This window comes from Cherax quadricarinatus, chromosome 18 (genome assembly GCF_038502225.1).
Source record: "Cherax quadricarinatus isolate ZL_2023a chromosome 18, ASM3850222v1, whole genome shotgun sequence".
Lineage (NCBI taxonomy): Eukaryota > Metazoa > Arthropoda > Malacostraca > Decapoda > Parastacidae > Cherax > Cherax quadricarinatus.
Window position 1 is genome coordinate 29744822 of NC_091309.1, and position 24183 is coordinate 29769004.

A 24183-nucleotide genomic window follows, 5' to 3' on the forward strand; every position below is an offset into this window, starting at 1 on the left:
GCATTTGTAAGTGGAAAAAAAGGGTGTTCCACTTTACGGCGGTTTTCGCTTTACGGCGGTAGCCTGGAACCTAACCCGCCGTATAAGTGGGGCCCTCCTGTATATATATATACAGTGGACCCCCGCATAGCGAACTTAATCCGTGCAAGAGGGCTGGTCGTTATGCGAAATGTTCGCTATGCGAATTAATTTTCCCCATAAGAAATAATGGAAATAGAGTATGTAGGAAAGAGGGAAATTTTTTCCCAGTAAAAGTAGGCCTTAGACAAGGATGTGTGATGTCACCGTGGTTGTTTAATATATTTATAGATGGGGTTGTAAGAGAAGTAAATGCGAGGGTCTTGGCAAGAGGCGTGGAGTTAAAAGATAAAGAATCACACACAAAGTGGGAGTTGTCACAGCTGCTCTTTGCTGATGACACTGTGCTCTTGGGAGATTCTGAAGAGAAGTTGCAGAGATTGGTGGATGAATTTGGTAGGGTGTGCAAAAGAAGAAAATTAAAGGTGAATACAGGAAAGAGTAAGGTTATGAGGATAACAAAAAGATTAGGTGATGAAAGATTGAATATCAGATTGGAGGGAGAGAGTATGGAGGAGGTGAACGTATTCAGATATTTGGGAGTGGACGTGTCAGCGGATGGGTCTATGAAAGATGAGGTGAATCATAGAATTGATGAGGGAAAAAGAGTGAGTGGTGCACTTAGGAGTCTGTGGAGACAAAGAACTTTGTCCTTGGAGGCAAAGAGGGGAATGTATGAGAGTATAGTTTTACCAACGCTCTTATATGGGTGTGAAGCGTGGGTGATGAATGTTGCAGCGAGGAGAAGGCTGGAGGCAGTGGAGATGTCATGTCTGAGGGCAATGTGTGGTGTGAATATAATGCAGAGAATTCGTAGTTTGGAAGTTAGGAGGAGGTGCGGGATTACCAAAACTGTTGTCCAGAGGGCTGAGGAAGGGTTCTTGAGGTGGTTCGGACATGTAGAGAGAATGGAGCGAAACAGAATGACTTCAAGAGTGTATCAGTCTGTAGTGGAAGGAAGGCGGGGTAGGGGTCGGCCTAGGAAGGGTTGGAGGGAGGGGGTAAAGGAGGTTTTGTGTGCGAGGGGCTTGGACTTCCAGCAGGCATGCGTGAGCGTGTTTGATAGGAGTGAATGGAGACAAATGGTTTTTAATACTTGACGTGCTGTTGGAGTGTGAGCAAAGTAACATTTATGAAGGGATTCAGGGAAACCGGCAGGCCGGACTTGAGTCCTGGAGATGGGAAGTACAGTGCCTGCACTCTGAAGGAGGGGTGTTAATGTTGCAGTTTAAAAACTGTAGTGTAAAGCACCCTTCTGGCAAGACAGTGATGGAGTGAATGATGGTGAAAGTTTTTCTTTTTCGGGCCACCCTGCCTTGGTGGGAATCGGCCGGTGTGATAATAAAAATAAAAAAAAAATTAATCCGTGCAAGACACCCAAAAGTATGAAAAAAAATTTTTTTTACCACAAAAAAATGTTAATTTTAGTACACACAAACTGAAAAAGGCATGCACAATTACATGACACTTACTTTTATTGAAGATCTGGTGATGATTGATGGGATGGGAGGAGGGGAGAGTGAGTGTTAGTGTTTAGAAGGGGAATCCCCTTCCATTAGGACTTGAGGTAGCAAGTCCTTTTCTGGGGTTACTTCCCTTCTTCTTTTAATGCCACTAGGACCAGCTTCAGAGTCACTGGACTTCTTTCGCACAACATATCTGTCCATAGTGGCCTGTACCTCTCGTTCCTTTATGATTTGTCTAAAGTGGTTCACAACAGTGTCATTGTAACAGTCACCAGCACGGCTTGCAATAGCTGTGTGAGGGTGATTTTCATCAAAAAAGGTTTGCACTTCAAGCCATTTTGCACACATTTCCTTAATCTTTGAAGTAGGCAATTCCTTCAATTTCTCTCTCCCCTCCTTTGAACCAGTTTCCCCAGGTCTGGCCTCTTGCTCTTGAAGTTGATCTATCAGCTCATCAGTGGTTAGTTCTTCATTGTCCTCCTCCACCAACTCTTCCACATCCTCCCCACTAACCTCCAACCCCCAAGGACTTCCCCAATTCCACAATTGATTCCTCAACTGGTATACTACTCCTCTCAGGGTTAGCCTCAAACCCTTCAAAATCCCTTTTGTCTACACATTCTGGCCACAGTTTCTTCCAAGCAGAGTTCAAGGTTCTCTTAGTCACTCCCTCCCAAGCCTTACCTATAAGGTTTACACAATTGAGGATATTAAAGTGATCCTTCCAAAACTCTTTTAGAGTCAATCGAGTGTCTGTGGTCACTTCAAAGCACTTTTGAAACAGAGCTTTTGTGTACAGTTTCTTGAAGTTGGAAATGACCTGCTGGTCCATGGGCTGCAGGAGAGGAGTGGTATTAGGAGGCAAAAACTTCACCTTAATGAAGCTCATGTCCCCATAAAGTCGCTCTGCCACGTCTGTAGGATGACCAGGGGCATTGTCTAACACCAGGAGGCACTTAAGGTCTAATTTCTTTTCAGTTAGGTAATCTTTCACATTGGGGGCAAATGCATGGTGTAACCAGTTATAGAAAAATTCCCTAGTGACCCATGCCTTACTGTTTGCCCTCCACAGCACACACAAATTATCCTTGAGGACATTCTTTTGCCTGAACGCTCTGGGAGTTTCAGAGTGATACACTAATAAAGGCTTAACTTTGCAATCACCACTAGCATTGGCACACATCAACAAAGTAAGCCTGTCTTTCATAGGCTTATGTCCTGGGAGTGCCTTTTCCTCCTGAGTAATGTAGGTCCTGCTTGGCATTTTCTTCCAGAACAGGCCTGTTTCATCACAATTAAACACTTGTTCAGGTTCCAGTCCTTCAGTTTCTATGTACTCCTTGAATTCATGCACATATTTTTCAGCCGCTTTGTGGTCCGAACTGGCAGCCTCACCATGCCGTATCACACTATGGATGCCACTACGCTTCTTAAATCTCTCAAACCAACCTTTGCTGGCCTTAAATTCACTCACATCATCACTAGTTGCAGGCATTTTTTTAATTAAATCGTCATGCAACTTCCTAGCCTTTTCACATATGATCGCTTGAGAGACGCTATCTCCTGCTAGCTGTTTTTCATTTATCCACACCAATAAGAGTCTCTCAACATCTTCCATCACTTGCGATCTTTGTTTCGAAAACACAGTTAAACCTTTGGCAACAACAGCTTCCTTGATTGCTGTTTTCTTGCCCACAATAGAAGCGATGGTTGATTTTGGTTTCTTGTACAACCTGACCAGGTCGGTGATACGTACTCCACTTTCATACTTATCAATGATCTCTTTCTTCATTTCAATGGGTATTCTTACCCTTTGAGGTGTAGGGTTGGCACTAGAAGCTTTCTTGGGGCCCATGGTCACTTATTTTCCACAAACAGCACCGAAAACACTGTAATAATACGAAATATTCCGAGTGTATGCTTGAATGTTACCGCGGAGGCTGGCTGGTAAACAATGGGACGGGCGGCACATGTGAGGCTGGCTGAGGGCGCACATTGGACGCGTCTCGGACGAAGGTCGCTGAGCGGGTTTTTGTCCACTATGCGGGGCAAAATTTTAGCGAACAAAGCGTTCGCTATGCGGATTGTTCGCTATGCAAGGCGTTCGCTATGCGGGGGTCCACTGTATATATATATATATACAGTGGACCCCCGCATAACGATTACCTCCGAATGCGACCAATTATGTAAGTGTATTTATGTAAGTGCGTTTGTACGTGTTTGTTTGGGGGTCTGAAATGGACTAATCTACTTCATAATATTTCTTATGGGAACAAATTCGGTCAGTACTGGCACCTGAACATACTTCTGGAGTAAAAAAATATCGTTAACCGGGGGTCCACTGTATATATATTTTTTTTTTTTTTTCAACAAACTGGCCATTTCCCACTGAGGCAAGGTTAAAAAAAAAAAAAAAAAAAAAAAAAAAAACTTGAAAAGAAAGAAAAATACTTTCATCATCATTCAACACTTTCACCATCATTCATACATTATCACTGTCTCTGCAGAGGCGCTCAGATGCGACAGTTCAGAAGTCCCTCCATATTGCCAATATCCCAAAACTCTCCTTTAAAGTGCAGGCACTGTACTTCCCATTTCCAGGATTCAAGTCCAGCTAACCAGTTTCCCTGAATCTCTTCACAAAATATTACCCTGCTCACACTCCAACAGCTCATCAGGTCCCGAAATCTTTTGTCTCCATTCACTCCTATCTAATATGCTCATGCATGATTGTTGAATGTCCAAGCCCCTCACCCACAAAACCTCCTTTACCCCCTCCCTCCAACCTTTTCTAGGATGACCCCTACCCCGCCTACCTTCCCCTACAGATTTATACGCTCTGCACGTCATTCTACTTTGTTCAATTCTTTCTAAATGACCAAACCACCTCAACAGCCCCTCTTCAGCCCTCTGACTAATACTTTTACCAACTCCACACCTCCTCCTAATTTCCACACTACAAATTCTTTGCATAATATTTACACCACACATGGCCTTCAGACACGACAGATACCTCAACACACCACTCACCTTTTTTTATCAATTCTATGGTTAACCTCATCTTTCATAAACCCATCTGCTGACAAGTCAACTCCCAAATATCTGAAAACATTCACTTCTTCCACGCTCCTTCTCTCCAATGTGATATGTAATTTTTCTTTATCTAAATTGTTTGATACCCTCATCACCTTACTCTTATCTATGTTTACTTTCAACTTTCTACCTTCCCTTTATATAAAAAAACTATGCATGCTCTCTATCAATCCCTAGGTACCTTCCCCTCTTTTATACATTTACTGAACAAAAACATCAACCACTACAGGTCCGCCATCACAAATCCGGCAATCAGTTATTCGGTTCCTTCAGTTATTCGGCACTAATTTTGGCTAGCATAATTTCCAATTTCCAGGGTTGCCACACCAACCTGCTGGTACTGTTTGGTGGTGCTACTTGCTGCATAAGTCATTCCAATTTCTTTTTCTCCATTTATTGTTTTAACCTGCTTACTTTTAGCCCTAGCCATAGTTCCAATAAATAAAAGAAATGCTTCTCATTATGTAAAGCACTGACACAGTACATTATCCATTAAATATAAGGTGGCTTTGAAGCCACTGTCGGTTGCCATGAACTCAGTCTCATGATGCAGGAGAATATGCTTTATTATTACGCTAATATCAACACTACAGCTTATTTGCCTATCACAATTTATTTATTTATTTATTTATTTATTTACAATTTGAGCACACATACAGGGGTACAAAAAAATACAGATAAGAGCAGCATGCCAAAGCCACTTATACTATGCATAGCATTACGGGCTGGCTTAAAATTAACTTAAGATTAACTAAGCAATGATGAAATCAGTGATAAAACATTAATGTAAACAGATTACTATAAAGCACAAGTGAGTATTACAAAGACAGGTCATATGGTTGCATGCATTGTTGTACATTCAGTCATATGGAGTATTCTGTTAGGTAGTGTATTTAAAAAAATAATAAAGTTAGATTGGGTTTTAGATTTAACATTTATGTGATATAATTCTGTCTCATAAACACGCTAGATAACAGGGATATCTTGCTACTCCTACTTACACTTTGGTCACACTTCACAGACACGCACATGCATATATATATATATATACATACATCTAGGTTTTTCTCCTTTTTCTAAATAGCTCTTGTTCTTCTTTATTTCTTCTATTGTCCATGGGGAAGTGGAAAAGAATCTTTCCTCCGTAAGCCATGCGTGTCGTATGAGGCGACTAAAATGCCGGGAGCAATGGGCTAGTAACCCCTTCTCCTGTAAACACTTACTAAAAAAGAGAAGAAGAAAAACTTTATAAAACTGGGATGCTTAAATGTGCGTGGATGTAGTGCAGATGACAAGAAACAGATGATTGCTGATGTTATGAATGAAAAGAAGTTGGATGTCCTGGCCCTAAGCGAAACAAAGCTGAAGGGGGTAGGAGAGTTTCAGTGGGGGGAAATAAATGGGATTAAATCTGGAGTATCTGAGAGAGTTAGAGCAAAGGAAGGGGTAGCAGTGATGTTAAATGATCAGTTATGGAAGGAGAAAAGAGAATATGAATGTGTAAATTCAAGAATTATGTGGATTAAAGTAAAGGTTGGATGCGAGAAGTGGGTCATAATAAGCGTGTATGCACCTGGAGAAGAGAGGAATGCAGAGGAGAGAGAGAGACTTTGGGAGATGTTAAGTGAATGTATAGGAGCCTTTGAACCAAGTGAGAGAGTAATTGTGGTAGGGGACCTGAATGCTAAAGTAGGAGAAACTTTTAGAGAGGGTGTGGTAGGTAAGTTTGGGGTGCCAGGTGTAAATGATAATGGGAGCCCTTTGATTGAACTTTGTATAGAAAGGGGTTTAGTTATAGGTAATACATATTTTAAGAAAAAGAGGATAAATAAGTATACAAGATATGATGTAGGGCGAAATGACAGTAGTTTGTTGGATTATGTATTGGTAGATAAAAGACTGTTGAGTAGACTTCAGGATGTACATGTTTATAGAGGGGCCACGGATATATCAGATCACTTTCTAGTTGTAGCTACACTGAGAGTAAAAGGTAGATGGGATACAAGCAGAATAGAAGCATCAGGGAAGAGAGAGGTGAAGGTTTATAAACTAAAAGAGGAGGCAGTTAGGGTAAGATATAAACAGCTATTGGAGGATAGATGGGCTAATGAGAGCATAGGCAATGGGGTCGAAGAGGTATGGGGTAGGTTTAAAAATGTAGTGTTAGAGTGTTCAGCAGAAGTTTGTGGTTACAGGAAAGTGGGTGCGGGAGGGAAGAGGAGCGATTGGTGGAATGATGATGTAAAGAGAGTAGTAAGGGAGAAAAAGTTAGCATATGAGAAGTTTTTACAAAGTAGAAGTGATGCAAGGAGGGAAGAGTATATGGAGAAAAAGAGAGAGGTTAAGAGAGTGGTGAAGCAATGTAAAAAGAGAGCAAATGAGAGAGTGGGTGAGATGTTATCAACAAATTTTGTTGAAAATAAGAAAAAGTTTTGGAGTGAGATTAACAAGTTAAGAAAGCCTAGAGAACAAATGGATTTGTCAGTTAAAAATAGGAGAGGAGAGTTATTAAATGGAGAGTTAGAGGTATTGGGAAGATGGAGGGAATATTTTGAGGAATTGTTAAATGTTGATGAAGATAGGGAAGCTGTGATTTCGTGTATAGGGCAAGGAGGAATAACATCTTGTAGGAGTGAGGAAGAGCCAGTTGTGAGTGTGGGGGAAGTTCGTGAGGCAGTAGGTAAAATGAAAGGGGGTAAGGCAGCCGGGATTGATGGGATAAAGATAGAAATGTTAAAAGCAGGTGGGGATATAGTTTTGGAGTGGTTGGTGCAATTATTTAATAAATGTATGGAAGAGGGTAAGGTACCTAGGGATTGGCAGAGAGCATGCATAGTTCCTTTGAATAAAGGCAAAGGGGATAAAAGAGAGTGCAAAAATTATAGGGGGATAAGTCTGTTGAGTATACCTGGTAAAGTGTATGGTAGAGTTATTATTGAAAGAATTAAGAGTAAGACGGAGAATAGAATAGCAGATGAACAAGGAGGCTTTAGGAAAGGTAGGGGGTGTGTGGACCAGGTGTTTACAGTGAAACATATAAGTGAACAGTATTTAGATAAGGCTAAAGAGGTCTTTGTGGCATTTATGGATTTGGAAAAGGCGTATGACAGGGTGGATAGGGGGGCAATGTGGCAGATGTTGCAAGTATATGGTGTAGGAGGTAGGTTACTGAAAGCAGTGAAGAGTTTTTACGAGGATAGTGAGGCTCAAGTTAGAGTATGTAGGAAAGAGGGAAATTATTTCCCAGTAAAAGTAGGCCTTAGACAAGGATGTGTGATGTCACCGTGGTTGTTTAATATATTTATAGATGGGGTTGTAAGAGAAGTAAATGCGAGGGTCTTGACAAGAGGCGTGGAGTTAAAAGATAAAGAATCACACACAAAGTGGGAGTTGTCACAGCTGCTCTTTGCTGATGACACTGTGCTCTTGGGAGATTCTGAAGAGAAGTTGCAGAGATTGGTGGATGAATTTGGTAGGGTGTGCAAAAGAAGAAAATTAAAGGTGAATACTGGAAAGAGTAAGGTTATGAGGATAACAAAAAGATTAGGTGATGAAAGATTGAATATCAGATTGGAGGGAGAGAGTATGGAGGAGGTGAATGTATTCAGATATTTGGGAGTGGACGTGTCAGCGGATGGGTCTATGAAAGATGAGGTGAATCATAGAATTGATGAGGGAAAAAGAGTGAGTGGTGCACTTAGGAGTCTGTGGAGACAAAGAACTTTGTCCTTGGAGGCAAAGAGGGTAATGTATGAGAGTATAGTTTTACCAACGCTCTTATATGGGTGTGAAGCATGGGTGATGAATGTTGCAGCGAGGAGAAGGCTGGAGGCAGTGGAGATGTCATGTCTGAGGGCAATGTGTGGTGTGAATATAATGCAGAGAATTCGTAGTTTGGAAGTTAGGAGGAGGTGCGGGATTACCAAAACTGTTGTCCAGAGGGCTGAGGAAGGGTTGTTGAGGTGGTTCGGACATGTAGAGAGAATGGAGCGAAACAGAATGACTTCAAGAGTGTATCAGTCTGTAGTGGAAGGAAGGCGGGGTAGGGGTCGGCCTAGGAAAGGTTGGAGAGAGGGGGTAAAGGAGGTTTTGTGTGCGAGGGGTTTGGACTTCCAGCAGGTATGCATGAGCGTGTTTGATAGGAGTGAATGGAGACAAATGGTTTTTAATACTTGACGTGCTGTTGGAGTGTGAGCAAAGTAACATTTATGAAGGGGTTCAGGGAAACCGGCAGGCCGGACTTGAGTCCTGGAGATGGGAAGTACAGTGCCTGCACTCTGAAGGAGGGGTGTTAATGTTGCAGTTTAAAAACTGTAGTGTAAAGCACCCTTCTGGCAAGACAGTGATGGAGTGAATGATGGTGAAAGTTTTTCTTTTTCGGGCCACCCTGCCTTGGTGGGAATCGGCCAGTGTGATAATAATAATAATTTATAAGGTTCAGTTATTCAGTATTTATTTGGTTTTGGGTGAGTAAGTGATCTTTGAGAAGAGACTTGAATTTATAAACAGGTAGTGTTTCTTTTATATTTACAGGTAATGAATTCCAGATTTTAGGGCCTTTTATGTGCATTGAGTTTTTGCATAGTGTGAGATGGACACGAGGAACATCAAAGAGTGATCTGTGCCTTGTGTTATGGTCATGTGTTCTGTTGAGGTTGGCAAGGAGATGTTTGAGGGGAGGGTTAATATCAGAGTTAAGTGTTCTATGTATGTAATAGGTGCAGTAATAAGTATGGATGTTTTGTATGGTGAGTAGGTTTAGTGTATTGAATATTGGTGGAGTGTGCTGCCTGTAGTGAGAATTTGTTATCATTCTAACTGCAGCCTTTTGTTGGGTAATTAGTGGTCTGAGATGGTTAATTGTTGTTGAGCCCCATGCACAAATTCCATAGGTGAGATAGGGGTAAATAAGAGAGTGATATAGGGCCAGGAGGGCTGACTGTGGAGCATAGTACCGTATCTTCGATAGTATGCCTACAGTCTTGGAAATTTTCTTAGAAATTTGTTGTATATGTGTATGAAATTTGAGTCTATTATCAACGTGGATTCCTAAGAATTTTCCCTCTGTTAGCTTTGTGATAGGTGATCCATTTATCATTATGTTAAGAGGGACATCTGTAGCTCTGTTACCAAACTGAATGAAGTAGGTTTTGTCAATGTTTAGTGTAAGTTTGTTAGTCCTCATCCAGGTAGATATTTTCTGTAATTCGGTATTTACAGTATTGGCTAGCGTGACTGGGCTCGGGTGGGAGAAGACGTATGTAGTGTCATCTGCAAATAGTGTGGGTTTGAGTAATTGTGAAGCATTTGGTAGGTCATTTATGTATAGGAGAAAGAGAAGAGGGCCAAGGACACTTCCCTGTGGGACACCAACTGTAATTGGTTGTGCAGAAGAGTTTGCCCCATTTGTGTACACATATTGGCTTCTGTTGCTGAGGTATGACTTGAGGTAGTTGAGGGAGTGCCCTCTTATACCATAGTGTGACAATTTTACGTGGAGCAAATCATGGTCAACTGTATCAAAAGCTTTACGTAAGTCAATGAAGATCCCCAGTGGGACTTCTTTTTTCTCTATTGCAGTGTATATATGTTCTAGCATGTGTATAATAGCATCATTAGTATTTTTATTAGGCCTGAATCCAAATTGGCAGGGGTTGAGTATGTTTTGGGAGATAAGGTAGGAGTAGATTCGTTTATGAATTAATTTTTCGAAGATTTTTGAGAGAGGGTGTAAGTTGGATATTGGCCTATAGTTATTCAACTCTGTTTGGTCTCCTCCTTTGTGAATCGGGGTGACCCTTGCTATTTTGAGTACTGTAGGGAAGGTGGAGGATTCAATGGATTTGTTAAAGAGTGTTGCAATGATTGGTGATAGCACATGTGACACTTTTTTGTATATAAAGGGTGGTAAGGTACAGTATTTAAATCTCCTGCCTTGTTTTTTAGTGTGTTGATAATAAGGGAGACTTCGTATGGGTTAGTCGGAGCTAGGAACAGTGTGTTCGGGTAGTTGCCGGTGAGGTAGTCATTTGGTGGGGTATCTGAGCTTGGGATTTTATTGGCAAGGTTTTGTCCTATAGTGGAGAAGAAATCATTGAGTCTGTTTGCTGTTTCTGTTGGTGGGAGTTGGGGTTCATCTGATTTTGCTAATTTTATTTCGCTATTTCGTGATATCTTTTTTGTTCCCAAAATTTCTAATAGGGTTTTCCAGGTCTTTTTTATATCACCTCGTAAGTTGGATAATCTGTTCTCATAATACAATTTTTTTGCCCTTCTTATCAGGCTGGTTAGGATTGACAAGTAACGTTTTGTTTGGTCTCTGGTTATGTGATCTAATATGACATAAGAAACAATATAAATAACATAAAACATGTTTAATACTCCAGAATGAATAATATTTGGCATAACACCGAGCAGTTCGACAGAGTTATGAAGAGGATATGGTAAACAAATACCATTCTCCTATCCTTGTCTTGGTGGCTTATATTAGAGAAAACGGAGTATAGCACAGGACTAACTGTGATATACACTCGTACTCCACCATAAACATGAAACAAAAAAGTTATTTTCTCTTTTTAGATTATCACACATAGCAGCATATGTGTAGAGAACCTAGGATAACCCCAAAAAAGTCAACATGGCTTATTTTTAGTACCTGGCTTGGATTAGCCATATATGATTTTTGGTAAATATTCGATTCCCAGCCAGGGTAGAAACATTAGGTGTGTTTCTTTACACCTGTTGTCTATGTTTACCCATCAGTAAATGGGTACCTGGGTGTTAGTCGACTAGTGTGGGTGTTATCCTGGGACACTGACCTAATTTTCTTGAAATACTCAGCATAACAAGTGCCTTTCTATACAGTAGTATGTCACTTGTATTGTAGATAATGACCCTCGTATTGTAGATAGTCTTAATGACCCTCGTGTAGTAGATAGTCTTTTTAGTATGACAATAAGATGTTATCTTCATTATAGAATAATAAGAAAATATTATAACATTTATATTATAATAATAAGGTAAAAGGACCCCAATGGAAATAAGTCACCGTGTCTGACTTTTTTGGGTTATCCTAGGTTCTCTACACATATGCTGCTATGTATGATAATTCTATGTAACTGTATTTGTGTACACCTGAATAATCTTACTTACTTACTGTGGAAATTATTTAATTTCTGAAGCTATAGTGCCTAATAAGTGTTTAATGTGTTGATTTGCGTCAAAATGTATTTGTATTTTGAGTAGAACCAACCGGGTTCACCCTGCGCCTGCGCGGATGTGCGGGGGGGACAGGTCGACTCAGGGCAGGGGTTGGCGGCAGTGTTTTGAATGTAGTGAGGAGGCTGTGAAAACATGGGATCAGGAAATTAGCATTCACTGCGGCCTAAGGATTAATATAGGCCTCACTTCCTAATAGGAAGTGTAGTAACTGTTCCTGGTGAAGAGTGAGGGAACGTGATTTACGTGACCACCGTAATAAAGTGGTAAAATGAGTGGATAATAGTAGGACCGAGGGTGACGGGTGCGCTGCCATGGAATGTGTCCAGGGGAAATTACCCATGAGTTAATCCTCACTCATCGGTCTCAGATCTTAATGGAGTGACCTCTTAAGAAAGCCTAGAGAACAAATGGATTTGTCAGTTAAAAATAGGAGAGGAGAGTTATTAAATGGAGAGTTAGAGGTATTGGGAAGATGGAAGGAATATTTTGAGGAATTGTTAAATGTTGATGAAGATAGGGAAGCTGTGATTTCGTGTATAGGGCAAGGAGGAATAACATCTTGTAGGAGTGAGGAAGAGTCAGTTGTGAGTGTGGGGGAAGTTCGTGAGGCAGTAGGTAAAATGAAAGGGGGTAAGGCAGCCGGGATTGATGGGATAAAGATAGAAATGTTAAAAGCAGGTGGGGATATAGTTTTGGAGTGGTTGGTGCAATTATTTAATAAATGTATGGAAGAGGGTAAGGTACCTAGGGATTGGCAGAGAGCATGCATAGTTCCTTTGTATAAAGGCAAAGGGGATAAAAGAGAGTGCAAAAATTATAGGGGGATAAGTCTGTGGAGTGTACCTGGTAAAGTGTATGGTAGAGTTATAATTGAAAGAATTAAGAGTAAGACGGAGAATAGGATAGCAGATGAACAAGGAGGCTTTAGGAAAGGTAGGGGGTGTGTGGACCAGGTGTTTACAGTGAAACATATAAGTGAACAGTATTTAGATAAGGCTAAAGAGGTCTTTGTGGCATTTATGGATTTGGAAAAGGCGTATGACAGGGTGGATAGGGGGGCAATGTGGCAGATGTTGCAAGTGTATGGTGTAGGAGGTAGGTTACTGAAAGCAGTGAAGAGTTTTTACGAGGATAGTGAGGCTCAAGTTAGAGTATGTAGGAAAGAGGGGAAATTTTTTTCCCAGTAAAAGTAGGCCTTAGACAAGGATGTGTGATGTCACCGTGGTTGTTTAATATATTTATAGATGGGGTTGTAAGAGAAGTAAATGCGAGGGTCTTGGCAAGAGGCGTGGAGTTAAAAGATAAAGAATCACACACAAAGTGGGAGTTGTCACAGCTGCTCTTTGCTGATGACACTGTGCTCTTGGGAGATTCTGAAGAGAAGTTGCAGAGATTGGTGGATGAATTTGGTAGGGTGTGCAAAAGAAGAAAATTAAAGGTGAATACAGGAAAGAGTAAGGTTATGAGGATAACAAAAAGATTAGGTGATGAAAGATTGAATATCAGATTGGAGGGAGAGAGTATGGAGGAGGTGAACGTATTCAGATATTTGGGAGTGGACGTGTCAGCGGATGGGTCTATGAAAGATGAGGTGAATCATAGAATTGATGAGGGAAAAAGAGTGAGTGGTGCACTTAGGAGTCTGTGGAGACAAAGAACTTTGTCCTTGGAGGCAAAGAGGGGAATGTATGAGAGTATAGTTTTACCAACGCTCTTATATGGGTGTGAAGCGTGGGTGATGAATGTTGCAGCGAGGAGAAGGCTGGAGGCAGTGGAGATGTCATGTCTGAGGGCAATGTGTGGTGTGAATATAATGCAGAGAATTCGTAGTTTGGAAGTTAGGAGGAGGTGCGGGATTACCAAAACTGTTGTCCAGAGGGCTGAGGAAGGGTTGTTGAGGTGGTTCGGACATGTAGAGAGAATGGAGCGAAACAGAATGACTTCAAGAGTGTATCAGTCTGTAGTGGAAGGAAGGCGGGGTAGGGGTCGGCCTAGGAAGGGTTGGAGGGAGGGGGTAAAGGAGGTTTTGTGTGCGAGGGGCTTGGACTTCCAGCAGGCATGCGTGAGCGTGTTTGATAGGAGTGAATGGAGACAAATGGTTTTTAATACTTGACGTGCTGTTGGAGTGTGAGCAAAGTAACATTTATGAAGGGATTCAGGGAAACCGGCAGGCCGGACTTGAGTCCTGGAGATGGGAAGTACAGTGCCTGCACTCTGAAGGAGGGGTGTTAATGTTGCAGTTTAAAAACTGTAGTGTAAAGCACCCTTCTGGCAAGACAGTGATGGAGTGAATGATGGTGAAAGTTTTTCTTTTTCGGGCCACCCTGCCTTGGTGGGAATCGGCCGGTGTGATAATAAAAAAAAAAAAATAAAAATAAATCGTCCTAAGTTAAGGAATCGTTGAAGCGATATGAGCTGCCATTCCCAGAGTGTGTGTGCACATGTTTACCTCGTTGTTCCTGTCTCGAGAATAGTGATGTTTTTATGGAGTCACGACTTCTAAACCTGGACAAACCAACGGATACCTCGTCCTGCTGGAATAAGAACCGTGTCGGTGTAGCAGGACATTGAAATGAGATGGTGAATGGAGGAAATAAGGAACATCAATCACCCACAGCTAAGTAACCTTTTTAGTTATAGCAGACTGATACTGGCCAGTTAGGTATGTTGTAATTGGATAGGTTATGGGTGATTCAGCTACATCAAGTGATCACCAGAGAATACCTGGTAAGTGGTGGGATTATGTACAAGTGTTTTTCCTTGATGGATACATGTATATCCATGTGCAACCTACCCCCCCTCCTTCATTCAGTTAAACTAATATAATCTATACAGTCCACAATTAATTAGTAGTGCCATACTTGAGGGTGCTATCCAATTTATACTGGTCTTGGATAGATATGGATAAGATTGTGAGGGTCGAGGAGGCCACCTGCAGTGACCAGAGGTGGTTAAGTTTTCTCACATGTCTACACGGGGTGACTGCAGTAAACAATATACAGTGGACCCCCGGTTAACGATATTTTTTCACTCCAGAAGTATGTTCAGATGCCAGTACCGACCGAATTTGTTCCCATAAGAAATATTGTGAAGTAAATTAGTCCATTTCAGACTCCCAAACATACACATACGAACGCACTTACATAAATACACTTACATAATTGGTCACATTCGGAGGTAATCGTTATGCGGGGGTCCACTGTAGTTGTTGTCTCCCAATGAGATTACTCGTATGTATGTAATGTTGAGGTACGTACAGATAACACCCCTAGTAAATTTTCCATACTTACTATGTCAGCTAGGCCTGTAAACCTTGTACATGTACGTGTAGTAAACAAAGATATTATTATTATTATTATTATATCATTATTATTATTATTATTTTCTCAGTTGTTTGTTGGGTTATCTTATTCAAACTTGGGCAATGTATGATGGAAAGATACTTATTCACGTACACCAAAAATGAAAGAAATCAGACCATAAATAGCGGAGTTCACTTCTCAGCCATTAGCGGCCGCTTAGTGGTATATTTTTGTACGATTTTTATTGTTATATTCTCATTTTTTCGGTCTCATCTGATAGAATGAAAGATATATTACAGAAATAGATATGATTTTGATTGCTTTCATGACGAGAAGTATCTTGAAATTGCGCTCACAGTAACGAAAATGTTCTATTCTTTAGCGAAGCTGAAGAGTAAACAAATGACATCACCGTCCAATACCTGTCCGCCTGCCAGTCTAAATTCCAGTACGGACTCAAGAATGGATTGACATTATTTATACAATTATTACAATAATGCAGTAGTCTGCATAACCATAAATCTTTTTTTTTTTTTTTGTGAATAAAAATTCCAAATGGTAAGCAAGAGTAATATAAGAGGGGCCTGTAGCTGTGACTTATGAACAGAGAAAATGTTATTTTAGTGCCAGGAATGTCTACATTGTTTATTCTGGATCCTATTTTGAAATTGGCATCTGTTGAAATTTGTGTGAAATCGGCCAAATTGCCAATTTCTGACCACTTTACTGGGTAGTTGAAATAAGTGAATGGGCGGTTTCTTGTACTCAGTTGACAGACTAGAAGTAAGTAAGTTTATTCAGGTATACACAAATACAGTTACATAGATTATCATACATAGCAGTGTATGTATAGAGAACCTAGGATAACCCAGAAAAGTCAGACAAAGTGACTTATTTCCATTACCTGGCTTGGGCTTGCCATATATGATTTTTGGTAAATATCTTTTTTCTCGGTTGTTTGTTGGGCTATCTCATTGAAACTTGGGCAATGTATGATGGAAAGATGCTTCTTAACGTACAACAAAAATAAAAATGACGGACGATAAATAAGGGAGTTCACTTCTCAGCCATTAGCCGCCTCTTTGCAGTATATTTTCGTATGGTTTTTATGGTTGTATTCTCATTTTTTGGACTCATTTGATATAATGGAAGATATATTACAGAAATATAGATGATTTTGATTGCTTTCATGATGAAAAGTACCTTGAAATTGAGCTCAAAGTAGCAGAAATGTTCGATTTTTGCCGATGTTCAATGAACTGTGTAAGTCAGGTTGGTTAATTTTATTAAGTGTATTCTAACTTAATCACTCTGTAATTCGGCAAACTCAGTAATCTGGCACACTACAGGTCCCAATGATGCCAGATTTGTGATGGAGGACCTGTACAACACTGTATTTCCCCCTGCTTTTAACATTTCTGTCATGATCCATCAGTTCCAGCTGCTTTACCCTTTTCATTCTATGTAAAGCCTCACGCACGTCCCCCACACTCACATACTGCTCTTCTTCACTCCTAAAAGATGTTATACCTCCCTGGCCAGTGCATGAAATTACTGTCTCCCTTTCTTCATCGACATTTAAAAGTTCCTCAATATATTCCGCCATCTACCCAATATCTCCAGTTCTCCATCAACTAACTCCCCTATTCTGTTTTCAACTGAGAAATCCATGCATTCCCTAGGCTTTCTTAACTTGTTTATCTTACTCCAAAATTTTTTTCTTATTTTCATTAAAATTTCTTGACAGTGCCTCTCCCACTCTATCATCTGCTCACCTTTTGCACTCTCTCACCACTCTCTCCACCTTTCTTTTACTCTCCATATACTCTGCCTCTTTTATATCACTTCTGATTTGTAAAAACCTCTCCTAAACTACCTTTTACTCTTTTATCATACCCTTTACTTCATCATTCTACCAATCACTCCTCTTTCCTCCTGCACCCACCCTCCTATAACCACAAACTTCTGCCCCACATTCTAATACTGCATTTTTAAAAGTATCCCATCCCATTCAAACCCCCCCCCCCCACTACCCATACTTGCATTAGCCCACCTCTCTGCCAGTAGCTGCTTATATCTCACCCTAACTTCCTCCTCCCTTAGTTTATACACTTCCACCTCTCTCTTACTTGCTGTTGCCATATTCCTTTTGTCCCATCTACCTCTTACTAATACTTTTTTTTTTTTTTCAACAAGTCAGCCGTCTCCCACCGAGGCAGGGTGACCCAAAAAGAAAGAAAATCCCCAAAAAAGAAAATACTTTCATCATCATTCAACACACTCACACATTATCACTGCTTTTGCAGAGGTGCTCAGAATACAACAGTTTAGAAGCATATACGTATAAAGATACACAACATATCCCTCCAAACTGCCAATATCCCAAACCCCTCCTTTAAAGTGCAGGCATTGTACTTCCCATTTCCAGGACTCAAGTCTGACTATATGAAAATAACCGGTTTCCCTGAATCCCTTCACTAAATATTACCCTGCTCACACTCCAACAGATCGTCAGGTCCCAAGTATCATTCATCTCCATTCACTCCTATCTAACACGCTCATGCACGCTTGCTGGAAGTCCAAGCCCCTCGCCCACAAAACCTCCTTTACCCCCTCTTTCCAACCCTTTCGAGGACGACCCCTACCCCTCCTTCCTTCCCCTACAGATTTATATGCTTTCCATGTCATTCTACTTTGATCCATTCTCTCTAAATGACCAAACCACCTCAACAACCCCTCTTCTGCCCTCTGACTAATACTTTTATTAACTCCACACCTTCTCCTAATTTCCACACTCCGAATTTTCTGCATAATATTTACACCACACATTGCTCTTAGACAGGACATCTCCACTGCCTCCAACCATCTCCTCGCTGCTGCATTTACCACCCAAGCTTCACGTCCGTATAAGAGTGTTGGTACTACTATACATGTACTTTCATACATTCCCTTCTTTGCCTCCATAGATAACGTTTTTTGACTCCACATATACCTCAATGCACCACTCACCTTTTTTCCCTCATCAATTCTATGATTAACCTCATCCTTCATAAATCCATCCCCCGACACGTCAACTCCCAAGTATCTGAAAACGTTCACTTCTTCCATACTCCTCCTCCCCAATTTGATATCCAGTTTTTCTTTATCTAAATCATTTGATACCCTCATCACTTTACTCTTTTCTATGTTCACTTTCAACTTTCTACCTTTACACACATTCTCAAACTCATCCACTAACCTTTGCAATTTTTCTTTAGAATCTCCCATAAGCACAAGCACGGTATCATCAGCAAAAAGTAACTGTGTCAATTCCCATTTTGAATTTGATTCCCCATAATTTAATCCCACCCCTCTCCCGAACACCCTAGCATTTACTTCTTTTACAACCCCATCAATAAGTATATTAAACAACCATGGTGACATTACACATCCCTGTCTAAGACCTACTTTTACTAATACAACTAAATAATAATCCAATATATCCATTGCCCCTCTATAAACATGTACATCCTGAACCCTACCCATCAACATTTTATCCACTAATGCATAATCTAACACACTATTTTCATTACATCCTATATCATACCTTGTATACTTATTTATCCTCTTTTTCATAAAATATGTATTACTTATTACCAAACCTCTTTCCACACATAGCTCAATTAAAGGCTCCCCATTTTCATTTACCCCTGGCACCCCAAATTTACCTACTACTCCCTCCACAACATTTTTACCCATTTTAGCATTAAAATCTCCAACCACAAGTACTCTCACACTTGGTTAAAAACTCCCCACACATTCACTCATCATTTCCCAAAATCTCTCTCTCCTCTTCCAACTTGGACTATTAACTGAGTAACTAGTTAATGGTCCCAGTCAGCCTGAAATGTCATCATGAGTTTCAGTCTCGTATGTGCATGCTATTTATGTATTGTTCCTACCATGGAATTGTGCCTTTTTATTCTCTAAAAGAAGACTCACTAATCTGCTGTCAATATAAGCAGTATTGCAGCAAGTCTGATAATAGAAGGAAACACTTACCTTTGGACCTATGAGAAAAGGCAAGAATCTTTAGTAACAGTATCCTAGGTGTGTATAGTAATTATGGCTTCTGTCTGTACATCTCTGGTACTTACCTCTGGACCCAATGAGAAAGGCGAGAATCTTTAGTCATAGCATGCTGGAGGGTGTGTATAGTGACCAGTGCCACTGTCTGTACATCTCCAGTAAGATCTACATAACGCTGCAACAGATCAATTCCTTCTGAACAAAGACCTGTAGAAATGAATATAGTGTAGTACATCTCAATATGGTTCATCCTTCAAGCCATCATACATACCAGTACAGTGTATGGGGTGTCCCAGAACACTGGACTAAAAGGGACATACACAATTCACATTATTCATGATTCAAATTGATTGCCATTAACAGCCATATACAAACTGTATTAATTCTTAAACAATATGTTTGAATGCTCCTGAAGAATAGTACAGACTTGTGAGACACCCTGTATAACACTACTTCTGCTAATTCTTGATGGCAAGTCCATGAAATGGGAATGAAGAGTTTAAGCTCTAAACAGATTTTGTTTTGCCAGATGACTCTTTTTAGCAGCTGAGATTTATAGATTTGCTAATCTATTTGCACAGTAGTTGAATCCAGGGTTCATCATACCTGAGTTCTTATATATTTATAGACTAATGACTAAAATAACTACAGTACAGTACATACTACAGATGTACATATTTTTTATAAAATGCTGGCCATCTCCCACCGAAGCAGGGTAACCCAAAAAAGAAAGAAACACTTTCACTATCATTCATATATAATCAGTCTTTGCAGAGGTGCCCAGATGTTACGACTTAATCTTCACCGTAACAATAGGGGCACAAATAACTCCAATCTTTTGTTAGTTTTATTTTATTACCAATCGTTTAGCTTCATTGGTATTTGGTTAGTGAATTAAAATAACCACAAGCAATTATAAATGAAATACTATACAGCAAGGAACCCAATCTTACGTTCAAATTCTCATTAACAGAGTATGATACAATAATTTCAATTAATAATCTACTAATCTCACCATTTAACTCTTTTAGAAAGGTCTAGGGTAATGAAATAGTTATCTTTCATAAGTGACATGAATTACCAGACTTCAGGTAACTAATGGCAAAGGCAAGACAATAGACTTGGTATAAAGTTTTAGTTTAAGCTAGGAGCTTTGGGTTGAAGACCCGTACCGAATCAGAGCTACGAGCTGACTGACTCCCTCAACTACTTCATAGTATGACTTCAGCTCGGCCAGAAAGCGACGCGTGGCGTCAATTCTAGAACCACCAATTGGTCACTACAGTAGTGGTTACACATTCGTAATACCTAACCTAATAATAATATAATATAATATTATAATTATAATAATCATGGGGAAAGATATAATATAATACAATATAATAGTACAATGAGAGTACCGTACCCGATAATAATATATAGTCGAACCTGCTTTATCTAGCTAGTAATAAAGTGGTTCGCGATATATTATTACAATTATTTAATAAATGTATGGAATTATTTAATAAATGTATGGAAGAGGGTAAGGTACCTAGGGATTGGCAGAGAGCATGCATAGTTCCTTTGTATAAAGGCAAAGGGGACAAGAGAGAGTGCAAAAATTATAGGGAGATAAGTCTGTTGAGTATACCTGGTAAAGTGTATGGTAGAGTTATTATTGAAAGAATTAAGAGTAAGACGGAGAATAGGATAGCAGATGAACAAGGAGGTTTTAGGAAAGGTAGGGGGTGTGTGGACCAGGTGTTTACAGTGAAACATATAAGTGAACAGTATTTAGATAAGGCTAAAGAGGTTTTTGTGGCATTTATGGATTAGGAAAAGGCGTATGACAGGGTGGATAGGGGGGCAATGTGGCAGATGTTGCAGGTGTATGGTGTAGGAGGTAGGTTACTGAAAGCAGTGAAGAGTTTTTACGAGGATAGTGAGGCTCAAGTTAGGGTATGTAGGAAAGAGGGAAATTATTTCCCAGTAAAAGTAGGCCTTATACAAGGATGTGTGATGTCACCGTGGTTGTTTAATATATTTATAGATGGGGTTGTAAGAGAAGTGAATGCGAGGGTCTTGGCAAGAGGCGTGGAGTTAAAAGATAAGGAATCAAACATAAAGTGGGAGTTGCCACAGTTGCTCTTTGCTGATGACACTGTACTCTTGGGAGATTCTGAAGAGAAGTTGCAGAGATTGGTGGATGAATTTGGTAGGGTGTGCAAAAGAAGAAAATTAAAGGTGAATACAGGAAAGAGTAAGGTTATGAGGATAACAAAAAGATTAGGTGATGAAAGATTGGATATCAGATTGGAGGGAGAGAGTATGGAGGAGGTGAATGTATTCAGATATTTGGGAGTGGACGTGTCAGCGGATGGGTCTATGAAAGATGAAGTGAATCATAGAATTGATGAGGGGAAAAGGGTGAGTGGTGCACTTAGGAGTCTGTGGAGACAAAGAACTTTGTCCTTGGAGGCAAAGAGGGGAATGTATGAGAGTTTAGTTTTACTAACGCTCTTATATGGGTGTGAAGCATGGGTGATGAATGTTGCAGCGAGGAGAAGGCTGGAGGCAGTGGAGATGTCATGTCTGAGGGCAATGTGTGGTGTGAATATAATGCAGAGAATTCGTAGTTTGGAAGTTAGGAGGAGGTGCGGGATTACCAAAACTGTTGTCCAGAGGGCTGAGGAAGGGTTGTTGAGGTGGTTCGGACATGTGGAGAGAATGGAGCGAAACAGAATGACTTCAAGAGTGTATCAGTCTGTAGTGGAAGGAAGGCGGGGTAGGGGTCGGCCTAGGAAAGGTTGGAGGGAGGGGGTAAAGGAGGTTTTGTGTGCGAGGGGCTTGGACTTGCAGCAGGCATGCGTGAGCGTGTTTGATAGGAGTGAATGGAGACAAATGGTTTTTATTACTTGACGTGCTGTTGGAGTGTGAGCAAAGTAACATTTATGAAGGGGTTCAGGGAAACCGGCAGGCCGGACTTGAGTCCTGGAGATGGGAAGTACAGTGCCTGCACTCTGAAGGAGGGGTGTAAATGTTGCAGTTTAAAAACTGTAGTGTAAAGCATCCTTCTGGCAAGACAGTGATGGAGTGAATGATGGTGAAAGTTTTTCTTTTTCGGGCCACCCTGCCTTGGTGGGAATCGGCCAGTGTGATAATAAAATAATAAAATAAAATATACTGTTGATGATTCATACCGTACCCGATAATAATATATAGTCGAACCTGCTTTATCTAGCTAGTAATAAAGTGGTTCGCGACATATTATTACAGAACTTATTTTAACCAGGCCTTTTATTTTTGTATACAATGGAGTGAAGTAGGGGCGCGTAACACCAGATAAGACAGTTTAGATGTCACTCCAAATGGCCAATATCCCTAACCCCTCCTTTAACCCTTAAATGGTCCAAAGAGATTGACGTTCAAATTCGTAGTGCTACAAAAGTAGATCTACTTTTTTTTACATATTTTCAAATATAACAAAAAAAAATGTAGATAAAAGTTTTTTTTACACATTTTCAAATGTAAAACAAAAAAGAAGATCTACATTTTTTTACATACTTTCAGATGTTGAAAAAACGTATATATACGTTTGGACCATTTAAGGGTTAAAGTGCAGGTGTTGTACTTCCTCCCTCCAGGACTCAAGTCCAGAAATCACAAAACCCATAATAAGTATTACTGACTAATTACTTTTACTGTGCTGTTTCTTAAATATTTGTGGATGGTGAGAATGGAGGAGGAGGGAAAGGAAGAGGAAGGGAATAGGGGAGGAGAAGGAATAGGGAAGGAGAGGGGAGGGGAGGGATGAAGGGAAAGAGGGAGGCAGGGGAAAAGGAGTCTCACCTCAGTGAATACCATCAGCTTAATAATATGCAGTAAATAAACATAACACACAAACATAACATACAGAAGCCATACACATGTACTATACTGACAGATACAATACCTGAGAGTAGGATGCCATCCAAGTTGCCTTCCTCTGTGAGCTGTGTATTCAACTTTTCTAAGTACTCCATCAAACGTACATCACTGAGGTATGTGCAAGCAAAAGCCACTCTATCTTCAATTGCCATTTCAGTTTCTCCCTATGGGTGATATAATTATAATTAATTGCTGGCAAAAGTCAACAATTTATTAAGAGTAACTCAAGCTAAATCTAAATTATCAATGCAATGACAGTCAAACTTTTATGCACAATGCATCAAACAATGCAAACGTGTTCTTAACCCTTTCATTGTCCAGACCCCCAAATATTGCTCTCAGTGTCCACTTAAAAAAATGAGAACATGAATGAAGAATGTAGTAATTAACACTTACTAGTACTGGATCATATGAATCCGCATCATCAGTGAGGAATGCAAACATTGCACGAAGATAAGGATCTGTTAACTGGGTACGTAGGTTCACACACGTTTCTCTCCACAAGCCTTTACGTTCCTCTGTGAAACCTAGACGAGACAATATTGGGGCAATTACATTTTGGTGATTATTATTTTTGAAACATACAGTACATGTATACTCATTGTTTTGCCTCTCACTATTATAGTACATTATAGTATTAGTATATTCTAAAGGGAAGTATACCAGAGTAAAATGGTACTGGCATTGTTAAATGGGTGTGAAGAATGGGTTTTAAATGTTGCAGTGAGGAGGAGGCTGAAGGCAGTGGAGATACTGTGTTTGAAAGCAATGTATGGTGTGAATATTATGCAGAGAATTCACAGCTTGAAGATTTGAAAGTGTGGGGTTACCAAAAGAATTATTTAGACGGCTGAGGAGGGACTGTTGAGGTGGTTTGAACTTTTAGAGAGGACAGATCAAAACAGAATGACTAGGCAAGGAAAGATGGGTAGAGTCATCCTAGGAAAGGCTGGAGAAAGAGGGTATAGGAAGTTTTGAGTGCTAGAGGTCTGGACGTCTAGCATGCTTGCATGAGCACAATGGATAGGGACAGGTGGAGGCAAGTGGTT

At 40.3% G+C, this 24183-nt stretch overlaps 1 protein-coding gene across 4 annotated transcripts in view; it reads right to left on the reverse strand.

The window, feature by feature from the left end:
• Positions 1–24183, reverse strand: part of mio (GATOR complex protein mio) — a 229792-nt gene that overhangs the window by 38964 nt on the left and 166645 nt on the right. For all 4 annotated transcript variants that reach the window (XR_011392157.1, XM_070086366.1, XM_070086367.1 and 1 more), the window contains 3 exons: positions 23531–23661; positions 23160–23298; positions 19297–19435 (listed from right to left, as the gene is read on the reverse strand). Coding sequence is in view for 3 of the 4 variants with exons in the window: in XM_070086366.1 (XP_069942467.1) it covers positions 19297–19435; positions 23160–23298; positions 23531–23661 (409 nt within the window). In the remaining variant the exon portion in view is untranslated. The remainder of the gene's footprint in view (positions 1–19296; positions 19436–23159; positions 23299–23530; positions 23662–24183) is intronic.